Consider the following 15,614-nt stretch of genomic DNA (forward strand, 5'->3'; position numbering starts at 1 on the left):
GCACAGGGCTTCTGTTTAGGGTGATGAAATGTTTTAAACTCAGATCGTGGTGATGGCTGCACAACTCTGTGAACAGATTAAGAAACATTGATCTGTACACTTGAAATGGGTGAATAATATGGGATGTGAAAAACATTATTTTAAAAAGAAAAGAAAAATCAAGTTCTAGGTTCAGGTGTGGGCTCTGGGACTCCACCAACTTTCTGAAAGCAAGTCATTAGGAGAGGAGCCTGGGATCTGTTTTTAACAAGCCCACCAGATGAAGCATCATTAAGTAAGTTTTTGAAAAATACTGTTAGAATATGATTTTTACTTTACTGGTATGGGGAGGGATTAGTACCCTTTAGCTTACAGTTTTCACCATGTGCTGGGTGCTATGGCGGGTATAGTATGACAATAATGATGATCATCAAAGTGGATGGTGCAGTTCTTCTAGAAGTTTCGCCACTGCATGTTTTTGAAGTGCAGAGCCCCCAGAGACCTTCAGACTCGTCTCCCTGGCCCGTTCTCTGCAGCCACATTCCCCTCTCGCCCTAAGCAGGTGTGGAAACTGCAGCCAGCACCACCCAGAAACTGACTATGAAATTCCCAGTGCACTTGCACCTTTCTCTTTAAGACTTGCTTACATTCAGTTTCCTTCTCTTAAGTGTTTCTTATTGCCATAGCAACCCTAATCAATCACTGGACTAAAAATATCTCTTTCATTTTTCCAAAGCATGGCTGTAGTGAATTGAAAATTCAGCTCTGCCATGTATTTTGCATATGCTACTTTCCTTTCCCAACACTGAACCTGGGTGTGCCTGTGTCTGGAAATTATTCTTGCAGGGGCCCAGGTACTTCACTCGTCTTTCCTGGCATTCTTCTTCCTGACTGCAGATTCTCCCATCACTTCCAATACATACAAGTACACGTATTTCATGTTCAACAGAGAACATTGCTTTTCTGCACATTCAGTTTTAGGTGCTGGAGATTTCACAGGTACCCGATGATCACTTTGCAATAAGAGGTGCATTCCAGTGGATAACATTGTGTTTGAAAGGCAAATTAAAGATGCTCAGATACTGGCTACAAAGGAAGTTGGTCCTGGCAGGGAGCAGATGAAAGCAGTACTAGTGAGACTCTTCTGGCTTGGGAGGATCTAAGCTAGAAAATCAAAGAGGAGATGATAGGAGATCTTTTGCCTTTTTTATCTGATTTCTCCATGATACCAGTGTTATTTTTAGAGGGTTAGGGACAAAATAAACCCTGAGTGTAATAAAGTGAATATTTGTTATGAGTCTCCTGGCCAAGCTGCTTTTCTAGTTAACAAGAGAGAGAAAAAGATTTTTCATGAGAGAGAAGGTTCCAGATCTTGAATGGGCCCAGGGGAGGAAGGAGGGCAGGGAGGGGCCGAAATGACTCATGATGTCCCCCAGGCTCCGGGGGATGAGGACATTTCATGGCCCCTCTCCCTGCTTCATTGCACTGCTCTGGAGTCACTGCCCCAACCCTCTGCCTGTCAGCAGGCTCATCTCATGGGACCCCCTGCGGTTCCCAAATGTTGTTTTTTGATGCTACTTCTTAACTTTTCTGAGCCTCGGTTTTTAAAATAAGGCCGAGTGAACCAACAGGCACAAAGCCTTTAGGTCTCGGAAAGAAGAAAGTTCACCGAGATTCTGGTAGTATTCTTGTTTCCCTACGTGTAGTTGGCAGGGGATCAAGGAAATCTGAGAAGAGGTGAGGGGAGAGGGCCCCTGTGCAGAAAGAGGAGCTGCTAGGCCTTTAGGTAAAGGAGGACAGTAAGAGGATGGACCTGGAAGATGTGATGACACGTCCCCAAAACACAGCAGGTCAGGGGTCACAGCAAGGCTGGAGGAACCCAAGCCTGCTTTGTGGCTTGGCCACCATCCATGTCATGAGAAGGACCAATCAGGTGTTGTGTTGCCACCACTTCAGCAAACCCACAACCTCCCAAGACATCCTTGCACATACACAGTGGAAGGGTCCCCCTACAGACATACCAGCTCTATTTACTCTCCATATAGTCTGTGGGATTTCATGGGGAGGGGTACAACGGGGTGGGCCAACATTTCTCTAGTATCTGTTCAGCCAGATACTGCCTGGCCTTGGACATTTGTTACCTCACCCCACAGCTGTGAGGTTGGTATTGTATCCATTTTACAGGTGAGAAAACTGAAGCTCAGGGTGATTAAGGAATTTGCCCAAAGTCTCAGTTTGTGTGAAAAGAAGCTGGCGTTTGAATTAAAGGCTGTTTCACTCCAAAACCTACATTCTTTCTACTGAACAATCCTACTTGTTCCCTGTGGGCTAGGTGCACACTGCTGCATCTGGACACCAGTCAATGGCAAGTTTTGTGGCATCAGTTCCTAGTAAATATCGCCCTGGGCAATAAGTAGTGGCCATTGACAAAGTGGATGACATCACAGGTGGAACAACTAAGAGTACAGATTTCCCGTCCCATTTCCCTAGATATGTTCAAACCTCAAAGTCAGTGATACTTTACTCAGATGAGAACCAAATGGGTGATTTGGCAGGGAAGCAATGGTTGGATTCTTGAGGTTTGGTGTTATATTGGTTTTCTATTGCTATATAATAAATTTCCCACAAACTTAGTTACTTAAAACATCACACATTCATTTTCTCAGAGTTTCCACTGGGGCTCAGGTTAGCTGTGTCCTTGGTTCAGAGTCTCAGTCAGGTTCGAAATCAAGGTCTCAGCCACGGTTCCAATCTCATCTGAGGCTCAGGGTCCTCTTCCAAGCTCTCTGGTTGTTGGCAGGATTCTGTTCCTTGCGGTTGTAGGACTGAAGTTTGGTTTTCTAGTTCGCTGGCCTCCAGGGGTCGCTCTTGGCTCCTAGAGGCCTCCCTCAGGTTCTAGCCACGTGGCCCTCTCAGGATATGGCAGCTTACTTCCTCAAAATCAACCTGTTTCTTCTAAAAAGAAGTCTTATATAATGTAACATAATCTGATCACCTTTGTAATCTAATCAGAAGAGCAACTATCCCATCATATTCACAGGTCTTGTCTACACTTAAGGGGAGGGATTATATAAAGCGTGCAAGATTATACCAGGGGCTGGGAATCTTGGGGACCATCTTAGAATTCTGTCTACCTTGGGTATTTTAAATTTATTTATCTATTTTTGGCTGCATTGGGTCTTTGTTGCTGCGCGGGCTTTCTCTAGTTGTGGCGAGTGGCGGCTACTCTTCGTTGCGGTGCGCAGCCTTCTCATTGCGGTCGCTTCTCTTGTTGTGGAGCACGGGCTCTAGGCACGCGGGCTTCAGTAGTTGTGACACACGGGCTCAGTGGTTGTGGCTCTCGGCCTCTAGAGCGCAGGCTCAGTAGTTGTGGTGCACGGGCTTAGTTGCTCCGTGGCATGTGGGATCTTCCCAGACCAGGGATCAAACCCGTGACCCCTGCATTGGCTGGCGGATTCTTAACCACTGAGCAACCAGGGAGATCCCTACCTTGGGTATTTTAGTCTTTCCTCCATGTGGCTATGGGCCAAATGGAACTTTAAGCATTCAGTGTTCCCAAATGACATGGAGAGCATAAGAGTCCTCTGAATCCCTTGGACAGCTTCCAGTTTTAGCCAGTGGGTGACACTCCTGATGTCTCTCTTCTTGCATCATGTAACAGTTTGATTGTGTCAGGATTCCCAACTTTTTTTCTGCTCCTACACTCTGACAGTTCCCTTAGTGATATGGAATCCCCCTCACCCTAGGAAATGTGTCAGAATCTTTAGGGATATATTTTGAGAAAGTCCAGGGTTGGAAGGTGGGGTGCTCCCTTCTCCACCCCCTGGATATTTGAGAATGACTAGGTTAGGTGGTATCTTCCCAGCTGGAGCAAAGCCCTTTGTCACAGAAAGCAGATTTGAGCAAATTGAAATTAAAGTAGATGCTCTGATGCCTGAATAACTGGAGGGAAAGTGACTTAAGCCATTCCTAATGGTAGTGGGGAGTAGGGGAGGGAGCCTCGTGTTGGAATAGTGTTGGAGCTTAACGAGAGTTGGTGAGCCAGACACATAGACAACTCACTGTGATGATGCAAAAGGAGATAGTGCTGTGACAAAGGAACAAACAGAATGCTATGTGCATACAAGGGATAATCATTCTGAAGTGGTTTGAGATGGCTGATGGGTAAAATTTAGGAAGGAAATGTCAGGCCGGGGGAACTGTAGGCATAAAAGCATGGTAGCCAGAAGTGTTCCAGGGAATGGAAAGCGGTCTTCTGTGACTGGCCATGGGATGAATACAGGGCAAAGCCAGAAAGAAGATTCGGGTCAGATACAGAAGACTCCAGGTCTTCCCCTTAAGGAGAGAAACTGAGTCAGCAGAACTTGGGGGTTCACTGGATGTGATGGGTGAGTGTAGTGGATGAAATAATGTCCACCTCAATATTCATGTCCACTGGAACCTCAAGTGTGACCTTATTTGGAAGTAGGGGGTCTTTGCAGGTGTAATTACTTAAGGACCTTGAGATGAGAGATGAAATCACACTGGATTTAAGGTGGGCTAAATCCAATAACTTGTCTTACAAGAAGAGGACACAGAGACACACGGAGGGAAGAAGGTGAATGGAGACAGAGGCAGAGATTGGAGTTGCAGCCACAGACCAAGGAGCACCTGGGACCACCAGAAGCTGGAAGAGGCAAGGAAGGATGCTTCCCTAGAGCCTTCAGAGGGAGCACGACATTGCCAACACCTTGATTTCAGACTTACGGCCTCCAGGACTGTGAGAGGTTACATTTCTGGTGTTTTAAGCCACATTCGTGGTAATTTGACAGCCCTGGGAAACTCGTGCAGTGCAGAAGAACATTCGAGTTCGGTACGGACCATTCAAGTTTGGTGGGCCTAGAGGACCCTTGCTGGGGACAGCCAGTGGGCAACTGGACATGTGAGAAGGGCAGTTGGGGTGAAAGATGTCAATTTGGGAGGATTCATAAAAAAGGGTCATGGAAAAGTCAGGAGCAGATGAGATCACTTAGTGCAAGAAAATAGGGTGGAGGGCAGAACCTAAGGGACCACCTTCATTGAAGGAATGGAGGAGGGAAGAGAAGGCTGGGAAGGAGCTGCTGTCGTAGGAGGAATTGCTTCATCACATAGAACAGTGTAGAGAGCCCTACAGGGCGTGGATGAAGAATCAGTTGCTGCTTTGGAAATTCTTTGATCATCAGTCATTTCCATACCATATTGCACTGGTTGAGAAAAAAATGGTAGGAGATGAAAAAGTACAGCCAGCATGCATCGACTGTTCTTTTAATAGAGTTTGATTGTGAAGACGAGGAGGAATGGGATTGGTTGTAGATTGAGGAAGAAACATAACTGAGGGAACTTGATACTTGTTTGTTTTTTAAGAATATGACACTTTGGGGACTTCCCTGGTGGTTCAGTGGTTAAGACTCCACGCTCCCAATGCAGGGGGCCTGGCTTTGATCCCTGGTCAGGGAACTAGGTCATGCGTGCCGCAACTAAAAAGATCCCACACGCTGCAACTAAAGATTCCCGCATGCCGCAACTAAAAGATCCCACACACGGCAACTAAGACCCGGCACAGCCAAAGAAAGAGAGAGAGGGAGGGAGGGAGGAGGGAAGGAAGGAAGGAAGAAAGGAAGAAAGGAAGAAAGAAAGAATGTGATACTTCTCGTTATATTTTTAGGCAGTAGAAAGGAAGCAGGGAGAAGATGCAAATAATCAATGAAACAAGTTTCCGGAGAAGAGACTTACGTATATTTTTAACCCTGCACCTATTCTGTGCCAGGCACTGTGCTGGGTTTACCTGAATGATCTCACTGATTTTCTCAGCATGCCTACAGAGTAGAGAAGGATAGTCCCCATTCTGTAAATGAGGAAACAGGCTGGGGATGGGAAAATAATTTGCCCAAGTTGATACATCTCAGGTCTGATGACTCCTATGTCTCAGTTCTGATCATTATATTATTTTTCCGTTGGGATAAAGAAGGCAGCATCTTTCTCTGATTCATGAAGAATAAGAAGCATCATAAAGGAATAAGCAGGACTTCACTGGTGGCGCAGTGGTTAAGAATCCGCCTGCCAGTGCAGGGGACACAGGGTCGAGCCCTGGTCCAGGAAGATCCCACATGCCACGGAGCAACTAAGCCCGTGCGCTACAACTACTGAGCCTGCGCTCTAGAGCCCGCAAGCCACAACTACTGAGCCTGCATGCGTAGAGCCTGTGCTCCGCAACAAGAGAAGCCACCACCCTGAGAAGCTCGTGCACCGCAGCAGAGTAGCACCCGTTCGCCACAACTAGAGAAAGCCCGCGTGCAGCAACAAAGACCCAACACAGCCAAAAATAAAATAAATTAAATAAATAAATTAAAAAAAAATAAAGGAATAAGCAGAAGATTTGCGACAATGGAAGAGAAGGAAGTTGTAGGTGTTTCTGTCACGTGGTCTGTGTCTTCATTAAACTATGCATCAAAATTATCAACTGCGAGGGAGGAAGAGTGAAACCAGGCGCGGGGTCTTGAGAAGGGAAGGGGGTTTAAGATAACCTTGGTGGTGAGATACAGTAGGGAGCCAGCCAGGGAGAAAGGAAAAAAGCCTTGCTTAACAGTTTAGACTCGACTAGGATTAGAGGGCTGGATTTTTAGAGAAGCTAACCTGCTTGGGGTAAGCAGGAGTTTATCTCAAGATGGATAAAAAGATTCTGGCCAGAAAGATTTTAGTGATAGCACTAAAAATGCCCCGAGCCAGAGATACTTCTGATTTTAACATGAGAGACAGCACACACTCCAAGGCTCTGAGAACCAGCCATCAGATATCCCAGGGGGATTATCAGTCCCAAACCACTGCTGAAGGAGACAGCACTGACCAGCCTGGAGCTGGCCTAGCTGACCCAGGTCTGCCCACTGCCTTGCGGAAACCAGGTGCACTTCTAGCCTCTGGCAGGGTTGCCATTCTGACATGAAAATAACCTAAGTCCTTGACTCAAAAATAACATCTGTTAACTTGCATAAGAGTTTTGCATTTTGTATTTGGGTTTAATACCCAAATGCTAAAATTCATTTGTTTGACCTTAGTTAAGTGGTTTAGAGATTCAACCGATAAAAACTCCTTGCAGGGTTCCACTCTGATGCACCCAGACCCACCTCCCCACCCTGGATAGCTCTGTTCTCTCGCCACCTGGTACTGTGCACACGTTGGATTTAGCCTCATGAATTACGGGTTAAAAAGGACAAATCGGTTCACCTGAAGCTTGTTATTTTTAAAAGGGTCTCTGCAGGTGTGTGTCCTCAAGTTCACTTGTTGATTGAGAGCTCTACCGTGGGACTCTGAGCCACTCCATCTTGATTCATTATGGGCGGCCCCTCCTTGGAACTCCCTGGGTCTGGGTGTGAGGGCAGCAGTTGTGCAGTGAGAGGTTTGACAGGAGACAGCAAAGAAAGTGTTAATGAATGATCGCAGGGCTTCATTCTCCATGAAGGCAGTTACTGGGATTGATTGTTTCCATGTTTCCTTAGTCACGTTCAGCTTGCTTGTTTCACTCAGATTAAGACAGATGAACACCGAATGCGCACAGGCATGTGATGTCAGAATTATCAATGGCACATCGAAGGCCTCTGCCTTCTTGCACAGATGCCATTTGGGGGGGGTCTCAGCTGGGCTGAAAGGGGATCACAGTCACGATGGGGTGACCGTGTGGGGCGAGGGTGCATGTTGTGGACCTCGGGGTTTTAGATAATGCATTCTCTCGCTTTCCTTCCCGTGCATGGTATAGTGAGGTGGTTTTCCAACTTAAGCCCGCATCGGCATCCCTGGAGGGCTTGTTAAACACAGATGCCTGGGCTCCATTCCCAGAGTTTCTGATTCAGTGGGTCTGGCGCTGGGCCCAAGAATTTGCCTTTCTGAGAAGTTCCAGGGTGCTGCTGTTCCCAGGTTCAGAGAGCCCATGCTGAGAACCAGTGGGGTAGTCATCGAGAGCACGGACTCGGGGACCAGGCCACCAGACTTTCAATCCCAGCTCTACTGTCCACTACCTGTGTGATCATGGGCCATTGACTTAACCTCTCTGTGCCTCCGTTTCCTCATCTTTAACACAGGGCTGATGATAATAGTTCCTACTTCATAGGATGGTGACAAGGAATAAAGGAATTAGAACTTGGAAGCTCTTAGACCAGTGCCCGGTATAGAATGTGTGCTCTGTGTACATTGGATAAATAAATAAAGGAGCCAACCTCTTGGACTGTGAACATATTGGCCCAAGCTTCACTCCTCCAACAGCAGCAGCTCCCAGTGGAGACGCTAGGTCGTTTTAGCCAGTGGTCTCCATCCAATCCCACCTCCGGTGGTAGAGAAGGTGAATGCCCTGCTCAGTGCCAGCAGGAGGAAGGCTACACCGACATCCATCAACATCCTCTTCTCAAGCTATGCTAACCCTTATAGTCTACCGAACACGTAGAATGGGCTCAAGGAGACGGGGACGCCAGGATGGTGTGCATTTGGGGTTTTTCTCCCCTGTGCCGACAAAAAGAGAGGCCGCCTTTTATGTCAAGTTCAGCTGCAGCCTCATACTGATTTGCTGCCCTCTGTGCAAAGTTGGCTTGACGCCCAGCCCTGTTACGTTTTATGCACATGATTTTATTTAACCCTCACAATGTCACTGTTAAGTAATCGTTATTTTACCTGTTTCAATATTGCTGGGGTTCAGACAAGTTCAGTGACTTGTCCAAAGTCACATGGCTATCGAGTGATAAAGCCAAAGCTAAAACCAGGTCTGTCTGACTTCCGTAACTTACAATCTTAAAGCTCTACGCTACCGCCTCTAGCTTTGTATGAATATGTACATCATGGTTAAGGCTGGTTCCCAGGCATCCAGCAGTGGCAGCTACTCCCTGAAGTGAAGCACCCTGGAACTGGAATTGTCTCTGTTCCAGTGGGTTGCTCTCCTAAAGCCTGTGGTCGGACTCGTAAAGCATATTCTTTTCGGAAATGTCCTCTTCGGCGACTTGCCTGATTGCTTATTCTCTCTGGCCTGACTCCTGGATGAAATCATGTTCACGTTGCCAAAAAGACGGCTTTCCTTGCATGTGGACATGCACCTAGTATCTTAACATTTCTGATCGTGGACAGTGCTCGCAACCAAGCGGTCAGGAGAGCAGCCAGAGGCTAAAGTGAAGATGTGAAGAGAGAAAAAACGGTATGTTGATGAAACTTTTCTTTTTTTCCATAGTGTTCCTTTCTGCCAAAATTCTCCATTCATATAGAAACCAAGTATGAGGACAACAAAGGAAGCAACAACAGCGTGAGTAGCCCCCTCCCCACCCCACCCCATGCCCCGCCCCAGTCCATACCGCGCTCTCCCCTCACGGACTCTGAGAGCTCCTGTGTGGCCAGGGCCAGCAGCACGATCTGTGCCCGGGACCTCAGAGAAGCTCTGGCTTTTCTTCTCATCATTCTGTACTTTCCATGGCCTCTGCGCAGAAATCTCTGTCGTCTGGAGTGATTGTCACTGGGGATCAAGAAGGTTGATGGGGACCTTGGAACTCTAGATCATTGGATTGAACACAAATCTTCTCGATGACATTTGCTTAGAAGAATGAATGCAGTCAGGTGTATGTGTGCACAATACATGTATGCACATATTTTCTGGGCTGTGCATATGTTCACGCAGTCACACACACATGCAACGAATCCCACCTTAAAAATCAGCGTAACCCTCTAGCAAATGTTTACCTCGTGAGGCATTCTGACTCTCGCTAAATTTTAGCCAAGAACTTTGTTCATTAGTATTGCTTAAAATTCACTTCTGACCTGGCTTTCGCCCCACCTCTTTCTGTCGGGGCGATACATTTCTAAATCCCCATCCCCTTGGGAGTGGATGATTTGACCTACAAGAACCTCAGCCTGACATTGGGTTGTGGGTTCCATCAGGACGCAATGAGGGAAGAACCTGTATCTAGAAGCTGCAGGGCTTCACTTATTAATTTCTACTTCATTTTCATGTTTTGCATCTGTGGAGAAAGATGAAAATTGAGGCTGTGGCAAAATGAGTAAGGGAGTTCTGACAAGGCGACCCCTTTGGTGCCTTCATTGAGCCAAGGAGATGCAAAACAAGATGCAGGAGGCCATGGAGATACCTAAGTGCCCGGAAGAACTATCTAAGGGCTCATAAACGTTGTCAATTTGAAAACCTTTTTATGTGAAAACAGTCACTGAGATAAACTAAGAAACTCTCTAGAAGGGACAGCTTTGGCCAGGCTGACTCTGTTTCTTCATGTTGACATCTTCTAGAAACATCTTCTAGAAACTTCCTGCCCTTGGCAAGAACAAATTCTTCTAGAAGGTACAGGTGCGTTTGTGCAGAACTCAGGGTGTCCCATTCAAGGTGGAGTCTGCCTGGACAGAGCTTGAGTGGTTCCCAAGAGGAGTCACCCAAGAACTACATTTCACACCAGCGTGGTGAGGGAGGACACCGGTTCATTCACTCAGTATTCAACAAGAGCACCTCCAGCACCTTCTATTTAGATGTCACTGTGTGAGCTGCATGGATGGTGTTAAAAATGCAGATATGTTTCTCAAACTCCAGGGACTCGTGGTTTAGTCTGGGGGTGAACCAACATATTAAGTGACTAAAAACATAAGTGCGTTAATGGGCGTCCCTTCCTTCGGTGTGAAGAGTCACCACTAGTCAACCCTTGGAATGGAAAGCGCTTGAGGAGTGACATTCCATAATGACCCATCTATTCACAGGGACTGACGTGGCTTGTGCCCTGTCACTTCAGCTTCTTGAACTAAGTTAGGAAACCTGAAGATTATCAGGGGTCGACAAACTACTTTATTTGTAAATAAAGTTATTTTGGAACACAGCTACATTCATTCACTCATCTGTGGATATCTAAGCTGCTTTCATGCTACACCAGCAGAATGACTACTTACAACAGAGCTCATGTGGTCTGCAAAGCCTAGAATATTTACTACATGGCCCTTTACAGAAAAAAAGTTTGCTAACCCCTGGTCAGAGAGACTCAGATCAGAGCGGCACACACCACATCTCCAAATTTGACCCCTTGATAGATCCATCCCAGCTGAATGCCTTCTCCAGAGTTCCTGAAACTTTCCAGAGGAGAGAAGAATGCAACCTGCAAGGGTACTCTTCCCCCAGTAAGTTCAGGATCCTCAGTGGTTAGCGTCCCCTGGTGGTGGGTGACCTAACAGAGCCGTTTAGTCCCGTGTCCTTGTCAGCAGCCTGAAATCAGAGGTACTTTGCTGGCCAACTGCGTCAAAGCCTCATTGTCTAAAATAGTGTTGCACAGTGTACCTTGAACCCTTGTAGAGTCATGACTTTTTTTCTGATGGGAAAATTAACATGGTTCTTAAAACTTGGAAAACACACACAAAAAAAGCAAAACCAGTAGTAATCCCATACTTCAGAGATAACTGCTGTTAGCATTTTGGTTCATCCTGCAAAGTATTAATGAATTTACTTTTCAACCAGTTTCCCTAAAATTGGCTCATACAACCTCCTGTTTTTACCATGTCGTGAAGTATCCTTCCCAGTAATTTTTAATGGCTGCGCTGCATTCCCTACTTAAATGTACTTCTTTGAACAGTTGACAGTCACTGGATCTTGAAGTGGGCTTGACCATTTTGATGTAGCCGTAGACCATCAGGAAAAGGGTGATAGAGATCAGACGTGCCTGAATTGCTTTTCCCGGCACAATCTAAAAAATACGGGGTGCGGGGGAGGCAAAGGGGGTTAAAACATCTTTTAATCTTTCTAGACAAATTGCCTTGCTTTCTCTTTTTCTCTATCGCTCTGTCCTGTCTTCATGAATAGTTAAAACCCGCTCCGTTTGTAGAGGTATGGAATGGATGTGCGGCCTTGCCTTGATCCTTATAGGTTGATAGGACCAGCGTAATCTTCTGGTTTATCCTCAGCTCAGGTCTAATCTAAAAAAAAAAAAAATCACATGGTTATCATTTACTGTCCTGTATCCCTTTTTTTGGCAAGTGCTAAGGTCTTTTCACTACTCTCCCAGGAATTTAGCTTTGTCACTCCTCTCTTAGGAATTTAAAATACCAGGTCAGTCACCCTAAAGTCAGGATCCATGCCTAGAGTCAGCACCCTCTACCCACGCCAAAGGCCAGTTCTCTCTGAGACTTAGGCCGGCTTGCAAGAGAAGCACTGAACCCCAGGGCACTTGTGGGCAGTCCATGTCAACACAATTTGCTTCCTCTGGGAGAAATGCCAGCTATTGTACCCTGTGTTGCCTCCTCCTCCACAACTTGCTGGCTCTGACACTGCCCGGGGGGCCAGCTCCTTATCTCTCTGTCGTGGCACCCAACTTGCCCAAGTCCGAGTTCACTGAAGAGGCCCTAAGTGTTTTTGCCCAGCCTCTGCCTGGCTCTGATCCATAAATCCCCAGGTCTTGCTTCTGAGCTGTTGGACCAGACAGGCCAGCCCCAGCTTGATGAGACTTCTTCTTTGCCAATTCGTCTTCCTCTGATTTCCATATTCAGCGGCAGCTGTTGGTCACCCAGCTGGTTCAAGCTTGGTCCCTGGAGGCAGAAAAGGAAGACTCCATTGGTTTTCATTCACACTTGTTAATGTTTCCAAATCAGAACCTGAGAAATATATATTTATGTAATAATAACTTCATTAAAAGATAGCTTTGTCCAGGGGTTCAAAACTGGAGCCTTAAGCAGATGGCGTGTGCTGGCATGCTCTTTTTCTGTCCAGGGGTGAGTATGGAGTTTCTGATGGGAGGCAGAATTGCTAAAGAAAGCAGTGCAGTGGTGGATGTTTCTCTTGTCTCACTGCTTTGCCAAATTATTTAATAAACTCAGGTCATTTCTTTGCATTTTCTGGGTATATAGTCTTATCATTCAGCTACCATCCTTCATACTGCTATCTGCACCCTGTTTCCTTCCCTACCTGCCAAAACTGTAATGAAATGGATGACGATAAGAAGCAATAATTAAATTGAAAGACGCTAGTGATAATCATATTGATTACTGATCGAAAAGAGTACATGCTGTTATCCTATTATCAATTACCACCTAAGTCATCCTTTTACATGACCCAATATCTAGTGTAAAAATATAAAAATTGGGATATCTAGATGTAAATATTTTCTTCTCCTTGTTAAAATAAAACTAGTATATTTATGATTGAGAAAACCTGTAAATTGTGATTACATTAACCAGGACACAATGGGGAAGTTGTCTTATTGAGGCCCATTTGTTTTATGCACATACTGATGAGAATTATTTAGGCCTTAATTAGTGCTGAGGAGGATGGCACCATGCCAAAGTAAGGCTCTGTTGTTTGTCCAAGGCCATAAATCTAGATCTGGGAGAGTCAGTGCTTATCATTCGAGTGTCGGCTGCTGCCAGGTTACTGTCGTTCATTGTGGTTAATGGGGGGGGCAGCCTTGCGTCCACTTCCTCTTCCAAACAAAGCAGGTACCACTTAAAAGCAGTGGTTCTCAGCCTTGGCTGCACGTTGGTCTCATCTGAGAAGCTTTAACAATGGCTCCTGCTTGGGTTCCACCCACCCTGGGATTCTGATTTAATTGGTCCAGGGTGCAGACTGGTCTAGGGCAGTGCTTCTGACACTATCCCTCTAGGAACACAGAATTCTCCAATTGGAAGTGTGTGGACTTTTTTTTTTTTTTTAGTAAAAACATGTATGCATTTAGCTACAACATTTGAAATTAAATTGCAGGTATCATGCCACTTTGCACCTAAATACTTCAGCATGTATCTCCTATGAACAAAAGCATTCTCTCGTTCTCTTGCATAATAATAATACCATATCACATCCAAGAAATGTAATATTGATAGAATAATATTATTCAATATTGAGTCCATATCAAAATTTCTCAAATTATCTCCAAAACATCCTAGCTATTTGTGTTGATACAGGATTCAATCAAGAATCATGGATTTCATTTGATTATCTCTTCTTTTTAGTCTCTTTTAATCTAGATTCTAGAATAGTACCTTTGGCTTTTTTTTCTTAATGATACTGATATTTTTGAAGAGTCCAGGTCTGTTGTCTTGTTTACAATCTGTATTTGTCTGATTGTTTCCTCGCAATTAGATTCATATTAAACATCTTTGGCAAGAATACTACAGAAGTAATGTTGTTTACTTCCCATTGCGTCACATCAGGAGGTTCATATGCCATTGCCCTGTTATTGGTGATGCTAAATTTGATCACTTATTTAAGGTGGTGTCTTCTAGAACTCTTCATTGCAAAGGTACATTTTTCCTTTGAAATTAATAAGTAATCTGCAGAGTAATCGGGAATGAGCATATTTAACAAGCTCTTATGGTTATTCTTTTTTTAAAATTTTTATTGGAGTATAGTTGCTTTACAATGTTGTATTCGTTTCTTGCTGTACAGCAAAGTGATTCAGTTATACGTATACATATATCTGCTCTTTTTTGGATTTCCTTCCCATTTAGGTCACCACAGATCATTGAGTAGGGTTCCCTGTGCTATAAACAGTAGGTTCTCATTAGTTATCTATCTTATACTTAATAGTGTATATATGTCAATCCCAATCTCCCAATTTGTCCCACCTCCCCCTTCCCCCCTTGGTAACCGTAAGTTTGTTCTCTGCATCTGTGACTCTATTTCTGCTTTGTCAATAAGTTCATCTGTACCATTTTTCTAGATTCCACATAGAAGTGTGTGGACTTTTAGAGTCTACCCTCCAGTCAAACCTGATATGTTCTTTTTGGAGGGCGTAGGATATGCCATCCCCACCCCATCTGAGGATCTAGACCAGTGATTCTCAATCATGGCTGCATATTAAAGTGACGTGGGAAGCTGTAGACTCGCTGATGCCACCGTCCCACTCCCCAGGATTCTGATTTCATTTGTCTGGGATTGGGGTCCAGTCACTGGGATTTGTAGAGTTCCCCCAGGGGAACCTAAGAGCAATCAAGGCTGAGAACTACAGATTTAATTTTTTAAAAAAATTTATTTATTTATTTTTGTCTGTGTTGGGTCTTCGTTTCTGTGCGAGGGCTTTCTCTAGTTGTGGCAAGCGGGGGCCACTCTTCATCGCAGTGCGCGGGCCTCTCACTATCGCGGCCTCTCTTGTTGCGGAGCACAGGCTCCAGATGCGCAGGCTCAGTAGTGTGGCTCACGGGCCTAGTTGCTCCGCGGCATGTGGGATCTTCCCAGACCAGGGCTCGAACCCGTGTCCCCTGCATTAGCAGGCAGATTCTCAACCACTGCGCCACCAGGGAAGCCCCTGAGAACTACAGATTTAAAGGAAATATTAAGTGCTATTTGAAACCAACAATGAATACTTAGGAAATCAGGTTCTCCAAATTTCTTCACTTCTTCATACCCTTGGAAACAGAACAGTTTACAAAAAGCATATTTATAACCACCACCACCCCACACACACAATAAAGGGGCCTGAGGGCACTGTATTTTTTCTCATTAGCCATTATTCCTCAGCAATGAAACTTCTCTGATCAGATGGAAAGAATGTCCAGTTTAGTTCCTGGAAGCATGAGGCTCTGTCCTTCACAGCTGTCCTTCGAAATTGCCTAGAAGAAGTTTTTGGATTTTTGTTTAATATATAAATGTATTTATTTTATTTATTTATTTTTGGCTGCGT

General features: G+C 45.2%; 1 protein-coding gene across 5 annotated transcripts in view; it reads left to right on the plus strand.

The window, feature by feature from the left end:
- The window catches only part of PITPNC1 (phosphatidylinositol transfer protein cytoplasmic 1), a 266,448-nt gene that overhangs the window by 165,492 nt on the left and 85,342 nt on the right, over nucleotides 1–15,614 (plus strand). For all 5 annotated transcript variants that reach the window (XM_082373723.1, XM_082373731.1, XM_082373722.1 and 2 more), the window contains one exon: nucleotides 9,200–9,271. In XM_082373723.1, the coding sequence (XP_082229849.1) occupies nucleotides 9,200–9,271 (72 nt within the window). The remainder of the gene's footprint in view (nucleotides 1–9,199; nucleotides 9,272–15,614) is intronic.

Source organism: Balaenoptera borealis, assembly GCF_965194805.1.
Source record: "Balaenoptera borealis genome assembly, chromosome: 20".
NCBI classification, from domain to species: Eukaryota; Metazoa; Chordata; class Mammalia; order Artiodactyla; family Balaenopteridae; genus Balaenoptera; species Balaenoptera borealis.